Source organism: Ophidiomyces ophidiicola (genome assembly GCF_022830035.1).
Source record: "Ophidiomyces ophidiicola strain CBS 122913 chromosome Unknown scaffold_4, whole genome shotgun sequence".
Classification (NCBI taxonomy): Eukaryota; Fungi; Ascomycota; class Eurotiomycetes; order Onygenales; family Onygenaceae; genus Ophidiomyces; species Ophidiomyces ophidiicola.
In genome coordinates, this window is record NW_026054644.1 from 840,307 (window position 1) to 856,869 (window position 16,563).

The 16,563-nt window shown below is 48.3% G+C and overlaps 6 protein-coding genes across 6 annotated transcripts; 1 reads left to right on the forward strand and 5 right to left on the reverse strand.

Annotated features, from left to right (window-relative positions):
* Window positions 1–312: 312 nt before the first annotated feature.
* LOZ57_001721 (uncharacterized protein) lies at window positions 313–2,709 on the reverse strand (the record flags this gene model as incomplete). Its single annotated transcript, XM_049250805.1, has 5 exons — window positions 313–1,552; window positions 1,601–2,385; window positions 2,439–2,484; window positions 2,538–2,545; window positions 2,605–2,709. 5 exons carry the CDS (start codon window positions 2,707–2,709, stop codon window positions 313–315), a joined length of 2,184 nt encoding a protein of 727 aa, XP_049110389.1.
* A 719-nt stretch (window positions 2,710–3,428) lies between these two features.
* LOZ57_001722 (uncharacterized protein) lies at window positions 3,429–4,315 on the forward strand (the record flags this gene model as incomplete). Its single annotated transcript, XM_049250806.1, has 2 exons — window positions 3,429–3,466; window positions 3,523–4,315. 2 exons carry the CDS (start codon window positions 3,429–3,431, stop codon window positions 4,313–4,315), a joined length of 831 nt encoding a protein of 276 aa, XP_049110390.1.
* A 196-nt stretch (window positions 4,316–4,511) lies between these two features.
* On the reverse strand, window positions 4,512–7,296 carry CWH41 (Processing alpha glucosidase I; the record flags this gene model as incomplete). The annotated part of the gene is made up of 7 exons (XM_049250807.1): window positions 4,512–4,760; window positions 4,822–5,701; window positions 5,755–6,133; window positions 6,185–6,230; window positions 6,283–6,440; window positions 6,491–6,967; window positions 7,050–7,296. The coding sequence occupies 7 exons, from the start codon at window positions 7,294–7,296 to the stop codon at window positions 4,512–4,514; spliced, it is 2,436 nt and encodes an 811-aa protein (XP_049110391.1).
* Window positions 7,297–7,602: 306 nt separating this feature from the next.
* Window positions 7,603–8,891, reverse strand: LOZ57_001724 (uncharacterized protein; the record flags this gene model as incomplete). The annotated part of the gene is made up of 2 exons (XM_049250808.1): window positions 7,603–8,780; window positions 8,855–8,891. The coding sequence occupies 2 exons, from the start codon at window positions 8,889–8,891 to the stop codon at window positions 7,603–7,605; spliced, it is 1,215 nt and encodes a 404-aa protein (XP_049110392.1).
* Window positions 8,892–9,574: 683 nt separating this feature from the next.
* Window positions 9,575–11,713, reverse strand: MEP9 (Extracellular metalloproteinase 9; the record flags this gene model as incomplete). The annotated part of the gene is made up of 5 exons (XM_049250809.1): window positions 9,575–9,758; window positions 9,836–10,250; window positions 10,314–10,864; window positions 10,917–11,302; window positions 11,357–11,713. 5 exons carry the CDS (start codon window positions 11,711–11,713, stop codon window positions 9,575–9,577), a joined length of 1,893 nt encoding a protein of 630 aa, XP_049110393.1.
* Window positions 11,714–15,639: 3,926 nt separating this feature from the next.
* LOZ57_001726 (uncharacterized protein) lies at window positions 15,640–16,368 on the reverse strand (the record flags this gene model as incomplete). Its single annotated transcript, XM_049250810.1, has 1 exon — window positions 15,640–16,368. One exon carries the CDS (start codon window positions 16,366–16,368, stop codon window positions 15,640–15,642), a length of 729 nt encoding a protein of 242 aa, XP_049110394.1.
* Window positions 16,369–16,563: the final 195 nt, after the last annotated feature.

Here is a 16,563-nt window from a genome sequence, read left to right on the forward strand (position 1 = left end):
ATTTAAAAATATAGTTGCTGGTACTTTCTTTTACCAAGCTATTTAAAAGCAGTCAACTGAAATATGTATGTTAGTACATCGCAGGGTTCCACTTCCCTTTTATCCTTGGCTATAGTTATGATAACAAACTTGTTTTTTTAATAGTTCATCATTCGTGTATGGATGTATGTCCATGTGTACATATATGTAACTACATACTAAAAGAACGCATATATGTACATACATACATAAGTACATAACTAATAGTTGCAAAAACTTCTCAGGCGTATGTTTTGATGGCAACTTCTACAATCATCTGCCACGTAGAGGGCATCAAGGAGCCAACGTAAATGCTATTCTATCATCATGATTAACTCCAAGAACACCAGCGGGCCAGTCATACGACAATTCATACCACAGCACAGTATGATCGAAGTACGTTAGGATGAGACGATATTTGCGAGAATACTGAGATCCATGCCAGGATTCGCGAGGAGTTGACGGAATTTTAAAAGGTCTCGGGTGGGTTTCAGAATCAGCATCAGATTGATTATTCAAGTCTGCCTCAACGGGGATGAGGTTACTTTCAATGGGGCCAACCGCTATTCCCAGTAGTTGTACAAGGGGTCTTTGGCCCAGCCTCTCTTGACTTTCAAAGGGCACAATATTATCAACTCTCATGTACCGACCCCCTTCTGGACCTTGAGTTAAGGATATTATGGCAACACGGCCCTTTTGGGACGCCGCGATTACAACTCCTAACTCAGGAATTTGGTGGACCATGTTGAAACGATCGTAGTTCTGAAGAATCGGGGCTAATGCTGGGACTGTTTGTCTGAGTACCATTCGACAATAGACAGAGGGTTTCGCACAGAATTGACTTGGAAGAAATTGGACATCAGCTTCAGACAAATGAAGAATTGAGAAAGAAGCCCCATATTTCTCCTCAAGATACCGAAGATTGCTAAGTATAGTGGAATCTATCATCGACGGCGCGGGTTCGTCTGATTGTTTCGTAAAATCGTCAGTTGCCCCATAAAGGCGTTCAAGAAGAGCATCGACTAGGTAGGTACCATCATCATCATCATCGTCATCATCATTTATAAAATCCTCCTCAGTTTCGATGACCTCTCCAGCCCCACCAGCACCAATCAACTCATGAGCATCAAGATTCATTTCTTCAGTACCTGGACCATTCTCCGTGGCTGTAGGAAGAGGCATGTTTTCGGGCTGTGTCGGGGTTGCTTGGATAACGGGAAAACCGACGTTCGGGTTCATGGCTAGAGTCATCAGACCATCTCCGTCTCCATCTCCCTGATCAGAGTCTTCAAAGAAGTTGTCAGAAAGTTCCAGCCCAATTATGGCTTGGTCATGCTGTGGCTGGTTCCGACGGTTGGGTGGGTCAACTATATAAGTTGTGGATGCGTCAGGGATGGAATGAATGAGCGGTGTTAAATCATAGGGAGAGTAATCGTTGAGGGAAAATGGGTGACCACCACACGCTTCACGAATGGAGCGTTTTATGCGAAAAGATCTATTATCCAGGGCTAGCACACTCCATCCACGGTCATACCTATAACTAGTGAGAATAGTAGTCGGAATTTAGGATTTGCACACTCACGAATCAGCAGTATAGTTCTGGTCTCCATCTTGCCATGGGTGATTCAAATCCCACTCTTTCAATGGGTTTGGGCTTTCCCAAATTCTCCAGACAAGCAGTCTGTTAGTAATATCTGTGCTCACAAGCCATTCCCCATTACGGTCGATTTCTGAGCTCAGGAACCCGACACATGGGATATTATTATAGTGCCCACGCAATGTGATACGAATGCTTCGAGAGCGGCGACACCAGGCAGGCATCAAACGGAGGGCTGCAAATTGCGTGGCGGTTGTAACATCAGACCACTCGTCTGTATAGTCGAGATTCCATGCAGGCATAGATTCCGCTTGTTCAGCCAAAGCGAAAGCCCAAACAGTAATTTCAGAGGTATTCGAGCTTGCAGCAATCATGCGTGCAAACTTGTGGATAGCTAATCCCCAGGCGCTTTGCTTAACCCAATCAGAGAAGAAACAGGGTACAATAGCCCCAAGGGCTTCTGGTGATTGAGGCTCCGAACTTTTGCTATGTTCGAGGGCAGAAAAAATGCGCTCAGTCCAATAGGCCGCAATATTTCCCGAGTCCGTGGCTAGAAGCACAATTTCCTCGTTTCCGAGGTCACCAACAACGATATGGTTAATAGCATGAGGGCAAGAATGGGATATGAAGCCAGGAGCTGCAGGTTCTTTCAAAGTAGGTGTTAGAATTAGGGCGGGTTTAGACCCCACTGAAGAAGATGCCGGCTGGTAGACATATACCTGACGCATCGAAGCAACAAAGTAAAGGTTGCGGTGCTGAGACAAAGCTGTCTGAGAGGAAGTAAGGACATGGACAAGGTAATGCAGACATAGAAGGTGCTTACCAGATTATTCCTCCATTCGGCGACTTCAGGGAGCATATTGCTTCCGCTTTTGCCTATCGGTCAGTATAATTGAGCGTCAAGCAGACATAATAGACATACCGTGGGAACTAGAGAAGTCAATCAGGCTTGTTGCACATACTATATCAATACTGAGAGGAAAACATACCCTTCGTTTTCCCGGTTCCACTTTCCGTATGTCGACCCGAATTCTGTGGTCTTCTTCATCATCATCAAATACCATCTTGAACTTCGGTCTCGCATAAGAAGTCATTTTCAAGGCAGAAAGACAAAGTACAGCGCCCTTGGGAGCACGACTGTCTTAAAGCCCAGCCGCAATTTCCAGTGTTCCAATGGACGTTGACATAGGAAAGAACGTGTTTGGCGGTTCACACATCTCTTTGCCGCAGAAAGAAAACAGGTGACTTATCAACAGGGAGCCATCAAGATATGTCGGAGGTATCTTGCGTCCTTCTCATGCTGCTCAGCTAACTATAGTTCAGCTATTCATGTTAGTGGATTTGCCGCTGGGTGGCAGGTGTGAATCAACCTGGCTTACATAGTTTGACTAACTACATAGTTACCTATCCAATAAACTCCCACTTCAAATTAAAAAAAAAACCTGGTACTCCGTACACAGTGGCCTAAGGGAGTTAGAGCAGTTAACTTTGGGCGGCGGGACATCGAGTTTCTTCAAAAATCGCCGCGGATGATGTTCACAATAGCATCTCTAGTGCCAGCCTCCCTCAGGATGTAGATTGCCGCTCCCTGAATAGGGAACAACGAAGTACCTACCCAGGACCCCGTATGGCGTAGTTACAAGCTATTCGGTGGGCATACCGAGTTAAACTCAACTAGTTAACTACACGTGACTGTTTATTCACGAGCCGGGCAGCTGGTGCTCGCCACTGTTTTGCCTAAAGCAACCTTGTCTTCTTCAAACACCCTCTCCTCGAAAAGAACACGACAGGAGAAGTAATTTCACTTAGCACCATGGATCTTGTAGCTGGGGTGCGCAAAGAAGGCAGCCGGTAAGTGTTAGTCCAACCGCTCGGCTCCCACCACCTGCTAACCACGCTGTTCTCAGTGGAGGCCGCGATGCCTTCAAATGGTCAGACGTCAAGGACTCCTCTCACCGTGAAAATTACCTTGGTCATTCTCTTATGGCCCCTGTAGGCCGCTGGCAGCAACGCCGTGATCTATCATGGTACGCCAAAAATGATGGAGACGGATCCCCCCATGATGCAGGGAACGAACGTAATGACGAAATACAAAGAATCAAAGAGGCTGAACAGGAGGCAATGGCTCAAGCATTAGGTTTACCTGTTAATCTAAAGATAGCCTCTGGCGCAAATGCTGCTCGCGTTACTGGGTTATCTGTCCAAAAGATTGTAAAAGAGGCCACAACCACTGGAAGTGGGAGCGGCGTTGACAGAGTGAGCGGCATTGGGTTTGGTGCCTACAATGGTACAAAAGGCACAATTGACTCTATGCAAAATGGAGACAGACTTGAAGCTATCGGAAATTTGGATGATAAATGCAGAGAAACACACGACAACATAAAGGACGATACAGTGATGCGCCAAGACATAATTGATAGGAGACTAGAACGCCGCAGTGACCGCAGCCAGGAGAAGGAGCGCCATCGGGATCGAAGGAATCGGTGTAGAAGGGGTGACTACGATGTTAGTCGTCATGAACGACGCAGACATCGTTCGCGCTCCCCTGGCTGCGTCCGTGAAAAGCAGCGCTCTCGATCACGATCGCGAGACCGGCGACGCCGGGAAGAGCGTCGCCGTTTCTACCAAGAACGATCCCCTACCAGGCATAGAGACAATCGCCACAGGCCAGATGAATACGAACATAGGCGGCGTCGATAAGGGGAAATTGCCCAAAAGAACTTGGGCGTTTAGGTACCGTTGACTTAGATATCGGCGTTATGGTGTTATTCTGGTAGGTGTTACATCCTTGGATAAGAAAGGGGATTTGCCGCAGACTTGACCGATACCCATTGCTCTACAAATGATCACTGTTTTCTCAATAAATCCCATGGTTTTGAATAAAAGGGTAATGTTTTTACAGCTCGTCCCGCAGGTTTCCTACAACATTCGGAATCTCTGGCATCACCATTATCTTGACAACAAGGCTAGTCCATCCTGTAAAGTGCTGAGTTCGTTGGCCATGGCCGGATTCTGGGTTATACTGTTCCCAAGCAAATCCCGTTCGTTCCCATTCATTGAACACGTTTTCTACCAAATTTCTCCGTAGCTTTGTATACATGTCACCAGCCTGCTTCTGGTGTAGGCCTGAGACGTTTGCGATTCTCTGCATTAAGAAGATCAGTATCAAAGAAAAAGAAAAATTATCAGATGACGGGGGCTCATACAAGCAAGTTTTTAAGGATTAAGTAGTTGATGTTGATCCAGATCGGGCTCCTCCAGTAATTCTCGCCGGTGCCGTAGAATTCGTCCTTTTTGCTAAGGCTTCTAATGCCATAATCACTCCACAGCTCCTCTGGGTCAGAGATTAAATCCAAAGTATGTTTTAAGTGCCGGTCATCCGGCGCTAGCATTCCTGTCCAAAAGGGGGAAATGGATATGTAACCTTTATGGCAGACATGCACGCTTTCTTCAAACTCATCAACGGTAGCATCGCAATATGTCTTGGTTGCTTCGTCCCAATGAAGATCGTCAATATTCCTCTTAATAGCGTTTTCATACTGGCCGAGTTCTTCCACGTCTTCTTGTTCACCCAAGGCGTGAGCAATGCGTCGCAAGGACCGTGTCATTAGTCCCATCCAACTGATAAGATCCACATGTAGCTCTCCTGGATGAGGGGGCTGGGCCCGCGGGTAGTCATCAAGGCCTGAGGTGAGAATATGTTCGACGGTGCGGCCCCTCCACCGGTATCCTTCTTTCATCGAAAAGGCTTCGCGATCGTATGATTTTATATCACCCCACTGTGTCTTCTTAAACCAAAAATATTGTCGTTTAAGCAATGGGTATATCGAGCGCAAGTAAGATTCAACAGCCTCTGGATTTTTCAAGTATAATGACCTAATATCTCCAGGGTCGACAGCGCTTGCTTTCATCTTGTCCGAAAGCTCGTCTAAAATCATAAACAAAGTTGGCGGGTTGGCGTAGTGCGGATACTGAACTTGAAATTCGGCAGGGACTTTGCTACGAGCTTCGGGCCCCAAGATCTGTTCACGAGCAATCCATCCATCGTCATCCATTAACTTGAACCAACTCTCCACAATTTGCAAGCTATGAACTTAATCAGTAGTGCTCTGATTGGCGGGTTTGAATATTTGACTAACCTGAGGTCAAGGTCCCAATCGATGATCGGCATAAGATGAAAGCCTTCATCCCAAAGAAATCCGCGAGGAAAGAATGGTCGCGACGGAATAGAAGTAAAAAGCTCAGAAGGGCGTTCCAGAGTCGGCTCTACTTTTGCCCTAGCCTCTGCTGCTTCTTCCCAGAAGCCTTCGTTTTCCTCTTCGTATTCTGGAGCATTGGAACGGTCAACAATTGAATCTCCATGAAAATACCCAATACCGCCAACCAAATTTGATAGCATCGCCTTTGAGAAGGCCATGTATTTGGAGGCCCCGAAAGGTTTTGCCGGGGAATATATCGTTTGGAATCTCTCTGTAAATGACTGGGATACACTCTTAATTCCCTTACTCAACCCGTCGGCTAACAAGCAGTTAGAAGGGAAAACAATAAGCAAACGGCAAACTTGCTTACAGGTTACTGGCTCACTTGCAGAAGCGGATGAAAACAGTATATCAAACTGCGTATCATTAGAGAGCTTCATACCTGCACAGTGCTTAGCAGTTTCCTACCTCAAAGGGGCCTTCGAAGGTCTTTTGAATAAGGTGAAAGTTGCCGTGTGCTGGTTTGTTGGCAATTGTAAAAACACTGCTTGGTGGAGGTGGATTCTCTGTCCCGTACTTCTGGAACAGAGGCTCGACCTCCTGCTTCAGATGCGTAAAAAGAATTTCTGGGGGGATCAGTGAATGCATAGTTAGGATACTCAGGAAATCAAAGTACCTTTTGCCTGCCACAATAATTCAGATTCAAGCTGAAAGCTAGCCACAAATGTCCTATCCATAGGTTTTTCATCATAGCTTGGATGAATTTTCTGCGGATAGCGATTAGTATCAGGGCCTCGGGTGATGTCTATTGTAAATTCTCCCAGGTCCACGGTACTGCCAAATAATTTCACGTCTCCTTGAAATCCGAGAGGGTCTATTTCATTACCAACCCCCAGCTCTCCCAAACCCTCCATAGTTGTGTAAAATATAAGAGTTGTGGGCTGGTTGGGTGGAGCATCCCGGCGCGGGTTGCCCTTGATGCGGGCTGCCCAGCTTCCACCATGATTGCCACCGGGAACCTTTATAAAATCTATCGTTAGATCAAGCGTATTGCCAGCATCGTGAATAGTTTGGCGTCCCCCGTTCCGGATGTCGTACTCCTCCCAGCCGTAGCCTGCCATCCCTTCGTTTTGCTCGCAAGTATGCCTAAAATCTGAGACGATGGTTAGAAAATCGCGTAAAATGAAAATGGTGATTCCTCTCACGATATCTTCCGGAGCCATTGACCTACGTACTGCCTTGCGCTGTTCCGAAGTTGTCCACCTTCGCCCACATCAGGCCCATCATCAGGCTTTTTGGTATTCGTGGGCGAACGCCAAAATAGAGATTGGGACGGTAGGGGCCCCATAGTAGAGATTGATTCGAGGCGTGTTCAATTTCGCTGACCAGGGGCGAGGATTCGTGTATCGTGGATTTGGCTTCGGCCAGTCCATAGCTGATGACTGCTAGGGCGCAGATCCACAGCGATTGGAGACCATTCATGACTTGAGTGCAGGCACAAAGAAGCAATTAACTAGCACTTTAGCACATCCTCCAGACAACGCTTTCCTCCGACGTCCCCAAGTGGTGGTGGTGTTTGATAGGCAACTCCGCAAGCTTGAGGCTCTACTCCGGAGAGCTAACTAGTAGGTGCGATGAATTATGTAACTAACTAACTACGTGTCTATAAGCGGATCCTGCAAAGCCAAAAGCAAGATGACGTTAGTTCGAGTTACGCTTAATCCTACGGAGTACCTAAGGAGCAGTTACATAACTACCTACGGAGTCCAGACTGAGCATATTCCCAGCTTACAGAAAATTACGTGGATTGAGACTGGCAACATCCGCACTTTGCGCTGCTCCATCGAAAACAAACTCGCTCATGAGCTTCCCGGTGGCCGGTGCATTTTGAATTCCCCAGCAAGTATGGCCAACTGCAAGATGCACACCTTTAATATCAGCCGGGCCGATGAGTGGCCCTGCAGCGGGGCCTGCAACAGCCGGCAGATAACACGCCTGTTGCCGCAGGATTTCGCCCCCTCGCAGTTCGGATGATATAGAGCCCACTGAATCAATGATTGATTGACATCGAGAGTCATCCACTTGCACATCCGCTGTTGTTTCTGGCAGAGAGACGGATACGTCGCCTGCTCCGCAAGAATATACAGTGCCATCTGGCCTTGAGTAGATCTCAGGAGATACCGCCGCGTCTTGTTGAGGGTGGCGATTCGAACGCTGAGGGGTGATACTTGTAAACACAGCATATGCTGACACAGGACGGGTGGGACGGATTACCACGCTATGAGCGCGCTCAGCGAGAATCGGAGCTCTTGGAAACACGGTCCTCGCCCACGGCCCAGCAGCAACAATTGCGTCTGTCACTGGCATTGATTTAGACTCGCCGGTCTCCTTATCATTGTATTTGAGCCCACGAACCCGATCTTCTGAGAGCTCAATCTCCGTGACAGATCCCAGTATAAATTTAGCTCCTTTCTCCTCCGCTAGTTTCATCATTGACGTCGTAAACAAGTAGGGATGTACTTGAGCTGTTGCTCCCATGTTGCCCATATCCTCAAACTCAAGGCACATGGATGAATCAAACCAGTCCAGGTCTGCCGGTATGCTACACGCCCTCTTTTCCCGCGAAGTAGCTTGCTTGTCGTAATTCTTACCCGAGCCTAACGTCTCCGTATTGCTGCTAGATGCGTCACGTGGGGTGACATGTGCGAGCAATTGTCCACATTTTATCCTCCGATACCCCCATCTCTCCACACCATTGTGCTCTTGGGCCAGTTCCTTGTGAAGAGAATAACTTAAAGGCGCAATGTTGTCCGGATGCGCCCAAATGGCTAGAAACCCCCCTGCTTTGCCAGATGCACCGCCAGCGATGCCTGTGGCTTCGAAAACGACGATCTTGTGTAGTGTGGGGTCATAGGACGGGTGTCTCGTCAAATAGTATGCGGTCGAGCAACCGATGATTCCGCCCCCTGTTGTTGCAGAATGACAGTTAGCCCATTCTCCAAGACCAGCGGGTTTTGCGGGGAGCTCGAGGGGCAGTTACCAATCACGGCAATTGTGCGCTCAGAAGCGGAGTTCATCTCGAAGAAACAAGCAATACGTGGCGAGCAGATAGTAATCTCCCAAGGTGTGCTTAAGAAGCTGTTGGCTTTCGTTGAGCCCCCGGCGATGACGCGGGCTTGGGTGTGACTGTCCCCAAGGTCCTCCGGGCTGGCAATATAAATATGGAGCGGTGTTCCGCCGAAGACGTGTCAATCCGGAACATGCTTTTCAACCAAGCTCACTACTACAGAGTTAGTAGTTAACTAGCTAGTTAGCTGGCAAGCTTCAGCCAAACCAGTCTTACCTCCGCGAGAAAGTCCGCTTCCACCAGTACGATGAGAAAGAAGGCACACGCTGCCTCCCACCAGCGACGAGTTGAGCGAAGTGTGTTGATGGCTAAGCAGTTAGCTGCATAGCTAACTAGTTGCCGAGTAGTTAGTCAACTCGCTCAAAGAACCAGTTAGTTAACTAGTTACTAACAAGATAGTTAAATGGTGGGCCGCTGCACTCGAACTTGTTGTAGCTCATCTTGGCATCGAAACCAACGAGACGGCCAATTCAGGAGTCCACTACAAGTCACATCGCATGAATGCTAAAAAATACGGAGTACAGGTTTAGAGACAATTCGAAAAAAGAATCAAAAATAAATTGGTCGACCCGGCTTTCCCAAGAAGGGTACTCTCCGGTCTAAAAGCTATGTACAAGAAGGTGATTTAAATGCTTATTTGCATTCAGCGGGAACCTCAGTGCTGCCAGTGCGGGTGGTACCGTATCTGGCACCAACACCGAGTTGACGCTTGGCGAAAGCCTTCCAGATCTCGCACTTGTTCTGGCTGCCGGTGAGGGCCCGGTCGGCATCCAAGATAGCATCACGGGCCTGGACGAAGTTGGGGTTGCAGGGTTGGCTAGAAGTTGGAAACATCCCGGTCAGCTATTGCTTCTTCAAAGGGATGGGCTCAGAAATGACAGGGATTGAACTTACATGGCCATGCCGTCAACAACGAGCTTCATAGCAAGATATCTGCCATCAGTAGGGACACCGTTGCGGAACTGAGGAACAGGGCTGTCATTCTTTCCGTGTTTATCGATCAAGTTCCACATGACTTCGTAGAGCATGCTGGCCCAAACGGTACCGATGGCGTGGACTTGTCTCAAGCTGTTGACGGAGAGGTAGTTGAGGGGGTTGGTGCTCAGGCTGGTGGAGTAGACATAGGCACGGATGCCGCCCCGTTTGTTTGCAGACCAGTCGCCCATACCGTAGTTGGTGTTGCGGGTGTCGCGAGCCTTGAGACGAATGGCAGTAGCCATGAAGTCTCCCCAACCTTCGCCCATACCACCAGATTCGAGAGCATTCAAGCAGTTGGAGTTGGCGGGCCCACCAGTAAGACGAGTGGAAACTAAAGAGCACGATTAAGCGCCGTCCGCCAGAAGAGTCACACAAAAGGACATGTATCACTTACGACCGTGAGTGTATTCATGAATAACAATACCTGCCTCCATGCTGCCATCACGGTTGGGGTTGGCAGTGGTCCAGGTGTACATGCGCATACGGCCTGGCTGACCATCAGGGGGAGTAGCAAAGTTGGCGTTGTTTGTACCAGAGCCATCCTGGGCATTCAAGATGACATAGTCATTTCCGCGACCACCCTTGTTGCTGTTGTTCCACTGGAAGTTACCAGCACGCTCAGTGAAACCAAGGGAATAAAGAAGATCATGGTAGACATTTGAAGTATAGAAGAGCTGGGTAATGGAAGCATCAATATAGCTTGATGGAGGAGTCATAGAGGTGGAGTATGGGTATTCAAATTTAAGAGCCGGGCTCATTGGGCGGTAGTTGTTAAGGTACTCATTGCCACCTCGAGGGTTGGACTGAGCGATTCCATTGTTTCCACGAGTGGTCTGATACTTAGTCTGGCCATCGCCAATCCAGGTGAACTCGGAGGACTTCGTGTCCCAAGGATCAGTGAAGACCTTGCGCTCACCCTCAGTTGGATCGTTGGTACCCCATGGGCTGTGGTTCAAGTTAGCTATCGTTCTGGAGTATCGAAGACGTATTTACATACAAGACGGAATAAGTGGCCTCTGAGACATAGTCGACAACGTTGTGGACCTTCTTGCCATCCTTAGCATCAACATATGACAAGAGCCAGTTGTCGCCAATGTCGGTCTCGACTCTCCAAGTCAGAGCGAGGTTTCCATCAGACTTGACGAGGTAAACAAGTTTAGCCTTTGGCTCAGACAGAGCTCCAGAGGTACCCTTGAAAACAACAGATTCAGAGCCCTTGACAGCCTGAGCAGTGGCTTTCTCGGTCTTGACTGGAATTTGGAGGGTCTTGCAGGCCTCCTTCAAGGCCTGAACTGGATCGGCACGGTCACGCTTGACCAATGGGCTGGGGGCCTTTCCAGTGTAAAAGGAGTTGCCGAAGGAGAACACCTTGCCATCTTTGACCTGTGAGGAGTGTTAGCTGACAGAAAGAAAAAGCGAGCCCTGAAGCCGACTTACGTTAACGTTGAAGTCAGCATTGTCAATATCAATACCGTTCATTGTCTGGCGCAAGTGAACATGGGCAACACCATTGTCGCCGACATAATGGTCGTCAACGACACGGAAAGTGGCTCCAGGAACGGTCGTCTTAGCAAGCGCTTGGGCAACCTCTACATAGCTTGCAGGGCCAAACAGGTTGAGAGCTGGAGGCTCGGCCTCGACCTTCTCGGTGTTTTTATAGTCGGCCTTCAGGGGCAAACGGTAGGCGTTGAGGTCAACTCCTCGGCGGGCGACACCGGTAGCGGGCTGCTGAGGATGGGCAGCAGCGTGGAAGGGCAGGCTGAGAAGCCCAGCGGCAAGCAAGAGACCGTGCATGATGAAGACCAAAAACAACGAGGATCAGGATTGCTGCTCTGCTTCCTGAAACTCTTGACGCGGAAATCGTCTCAAATTTATATCAGGCTTGGAGGTCTTCTGCGCCCCTCGACTTGATCGGCTAATACCCCAGTTATCCTGCGGGCTCTCGAATAATAATGATTTCCGGTATCCCTTCATCACTCAGACTTGCCATCGACCACCCCGAAATTGCATGTGGTCAGGGTATAACCCACATGACGTACCCGCAATGGAACTCTCCCCCGCGCTCAGCTCGCTCCGCATCAAACCTCTTGACCATATAGTGACTCTTCTCGAAAACGCATGCGACCACAACCCACCAGTAAACGCCGGTTATGGACGGGGACAGCAATGCAAGGGGCCGCCGGGCCAACTCTTCCAGCCGGCCCATGACATTTCGCAGCGTTAGATTAAAGGTGTTTGTGGAGATGACATGGTTAGTCCCAGGGTTTTGCTGAAAGGGTAATCATAGCCAAGCCGCGGAGTGTAACCCTCTAATTTGGCCCGAATCTCGATTTTCTCAGCGCGAAAGGAATGGTATTCAGTATGAATACTTATCACTTTGTACTGTTTCAAGATTGGAGGCGGAGAGCTCCCCCTCTACGACGAGCAGAACTGCTGACGAGACTGGCAGTTGTTATGGCAATTGAACAGACATCTGCAGGTTTGGGGATAGTGATATGTCGTCCAGGTGATCTGTGGCTGAAGTTGCCTGAATGGCTGCCGCTCGATCTCGGCAACCCTATTATATTAACTAGTTAACTAGTAAACTAGTTTAATATGGGGAGGGCCGTCCGATACCACTTCCCTAGTAGGGACAACCGGCAGCATGGGCCCCTGATGATCGCCAACATACCGCGAGTGCTTGATCAACTTGGCCGGCATCGCCAACCAATGGCCGAAGGTGACCTGGGCGATCTATGGAACAGGGGACCGAAGAGACGAAGCCACTTTGTCGACTGGGTGTGCATCTTGTAACTGTTTCTGAATATAAACAAACAACAGTTTCATAACGCGAGCAAGGAAAAACAAAACTGAGGCACCCAACATCAAATTCGGTGTCTTTCTCAAAACTAGGTTGGAAGCGCCAAAACCCGGGGTTTGTCGGCAGGGATGACCCGCCGAGCTAAAAGCCACCGGTCTGAATCGGTGAGGATATACCGAGTGGGCTAGCGGGTATCCAGCGCCTTCTAGAAGGCTTAGTGGTGGCCTCGGGTTCGGGTGTTAGAAATGCCCATGCTGAGACCGGCTCCCGAGTTACATATCTCCAAATTGTGGTGCAGCACTGGAAAGTTTAATGAAAGATAGAGCCACTCTCCCCAGATAAAGGATCCCGGTCATTATCGGAGGCAAATAATCCGCATGAGCCTGCATACTGGAGGGAGGTTGAATGGCATCCTTGTTCAAAAGTCGCCCATCTTCATCTATTATGGAGGAATAACCGCTGTTTAGTAGTGGAGCGGTTCCACGCTGCGATATTTGCTGGAAGGTTTACCATGAACAAAAAAGCCTATCGCTACTGTGTGGAAGTGCAATTTACCGTCAATTCTGGCCGTACACGCTGTCTCTCGTTGTGAAGGCACTAATAATAATAATAATAATTGACCCTTTCCGGCCCGAAATAAGAGCTGACAACAGTCCACTGCGGTTCTGTCCAGGACGGCTCCAGTGGAATTTCGGGTCTCCACAACCAAAGCTGCCTTGTGAACAGTAGTAGTAGTGCCAAATCATGCGCACGGCAGAAGTGGTATATGCGACGTAGAGGAGAAACCTACGCATCCTACTCAACATTCAAGGAGAACTGTACCATTGCGTGGGTCATGTACGGGCATGCCAGGAATGCCAATTAGTGAAGCGAGGGCGATCTAGTTTTGCCGTAGCATCAAGGTCCAACAAAGGCGCTTCACAATTCCCTCAGGCGGAACAAAAGCTTCACTCCGTATATTGCACCACTTTGGCCTTTTCTCTAAGACAAAAGAGGCGAAGATACTCACGACCAAGCAAACAGATGGTACAACATGATTTCCACTTTTTCATAATAATATTCTGCACTACGGCATATTGACAGATACCAAAGCGACATTGCGATCCGGCAGAATCGTACCAGGTTTTTAAGGCAACTAGGTCCCGATAGACCACCCGTATTTTCGCAATCATATCGTGGCCAGGGGTTCGAGTCCGCCCCAGAATCTAGAATCTTTCCATGCCAAACGTCGCCACCTAGTAGTATAACCTGGCCAAAAGTGTAAAAAGGAGGCCGGCACTGCGACTCTCTATGAAGTATTGGCATTTTGGTGATGGGCTGAGCTATGAATGGCGCATCGCAAAGCCGGATCGGTAGGTGTGAGGTAGGTAGCTTCGAAAGCATAAGGAACGGGTCATATTATTTGTGAAGGCGAGAAAGTAATCTGCAGCTCGCTCGTGGATCGACGCCTGGGTGACTGAACGATTTCGCGTGGAATGGAAAAATAAGCCTTAGGTTAAGGCCTGTGTGATCATCTCCAGACTCTCTTGTCAAGCGGGGGATGCAACGTTCCCTGGTTGCTCAACACGGGCTGTAGCGCCCGGGAAGTAGGGGGCTAGAATACCTCGGCCATCGTGAGGCTATTATTATCTGATATGGAGTTATCTGGAGCCATACTATTATTATATTAAATTGAGGATTATTTATTGTACTCCGTACCAAGCCGGAGAAAGGTAATAGGGCCGCAGAGTATCAAGGTGGTTGTCAAGTTCAAGGCTTCTGTTGTGTAGGGATGGATGACATGAAGCCAGCAGCCAGGCAACTTAAAAGTGGGGTGCACACGTGACTAGTTAGTTAATTAAACTACCTAGTTAATTAGGTAGTTAGGTAGGTTAGGTAAGATACCTAGTAAGTTACTTAACTAGACTAGTTACCTAAGTTAAACTTGTGTTAGATCGGCTTGGCCGGTTCGCCGACTTTGAAAGTCTTTCGGCATTGGGCATCAGCGCCAGCATCGTTCAGGCAACTTTTTGTTTTTCATACTGTTTCTTGGAGTGTCCTTTTTTGCTACTCCTTTTTTTGCATTTGATTTCCTAACTGGATAGGTAAATGCTACAGAAAGCTTTCTGGCTGTTCTTCAAACTTGCAATTGTGACCTGGAACCCAGTCACATAACCCCTCTGGCAGAAGAGTAACGGTCTCACCAGTGACTATACGTCAATTTATGCCAGTAGTAATACTATTTGCGGCATCAGTCACCTAGACCGGTAGCCTTAACGCCCTGTGGATCCTTTCCACTCCAATACGACTGTGATTTATGGTGTACGGACTCGACTTGGATACCCGACCCTCTTGCATCGTGGATCATGAAACCTCCGCGCCAATATGCGATGAGTCAGGTTTCAATACTGAACTATGGTCTTAAGCGAAGAGGGATTCGTCGGCTGCCTTTTCGCTGGGCCGCAATATCATAAATGCATGGCTAAGACTCAGCTGCATTGACATCATTTTATAAGGTGTGGGCGTAAAGAAATCTCTCGAGTCTAATAGACGACCTATGCAATGCAACCATACTAGAAACCATAAAACGCAGGTATCAAGAAAAGAGGATTGATAGAAATCGCGTAGGTCTTCCTTTTAAAAGGAATCATCAATGTTAAAAATGTTTCCAAGCTACTCGTTTTTCACTTGATGTAAGTGTGTCCTACCTCTATCCGTTTCATTTTGAGTTTAAGGAAATTCCTTACTGCCTCCAAGGACAATATGACAGTATATAGGGAAGTACCTGTTATCTGTCCAACCCTGTCGTAGATCTAGATAGCTAAGAGGTGAAGTTTGCTCGCCCCTTTAACAACCAAGCGCACGAAACATCTATGTAGAAGATAAGTTGTTCATGATGACCCGACAGTGGAGTATTTGGCATCATGCCAAAAGCAATGTATCATCTCGAAGGGCTTAGTGGTCTGTTGAAACCGCCCACACGGTTCATATACTGTCTGTACTCCGTCTTCTTCTCCTTTCGAACTCCATATATCTGGTTGCCGGGAACTTTCGTATTTTGGGTAGACCGGAAGGATTTGAACCCCATTGTTTTAAATATCAAACTATCCACCTCTCCATTCTCCAGGTCCATATCCAGCTCTATGCCATCAGTACCTTTGGATATCGACGAATGCCCTTGCCGACCGGTCGATCCATTAGGCCCTTTATCGTCATCGGGTGGTACGCTGCGACTTCCAATGTCCCGCCGATCAGGTTTGGAGCCGCGCCGGGGAGGTGATCGTGTCCTAATTTTTGTGTTATGTCGAGTAGGGGAGCGGGATCGAGATCTTGACCGCTCGTGATATCGACTAGATTTCGAGTGGTAGTCTAGTGCATGCAATTGGGTTAATAATGTGGCGCTTGAGAAACGAGAAAACCATTGAGGGTTAAACCCACAAGATATACTGACCACGTCGCGTATAATCTCTGTCCCGACTTCTGCTCCTGTCCCTATCTCTTGCAGCTGCACGCGGATCCCTTTCACCTTCTCGCCAAGTGTCTCGGGTGCCTTCTCTAGTTTTCCGCTCACGAGATCTACTCTGATCTCGTCTTCTGCCATCCTTATTTCTAGACCGAGATTGTTGACGTCTCTCCGTGCGCGACGTAGGTGCGGGTAGTCTCGCGTCATCTTTGTTGCCCTTACTGGACCCATCTGTTGGGTTCAGTGTGCACTCATTTGGTCTTGATTTTTTGTCACTAATATCCCACATTGTTGAGCTATCCATGCGTCTGGCGCGCTTGGTTGGAGGCTCTGTCATTTTCGAATTTCCGTCTCGGCCTGAAGAGCTAAAGTAGCGGCGGATTGTATGTAAATGGGAAAGGC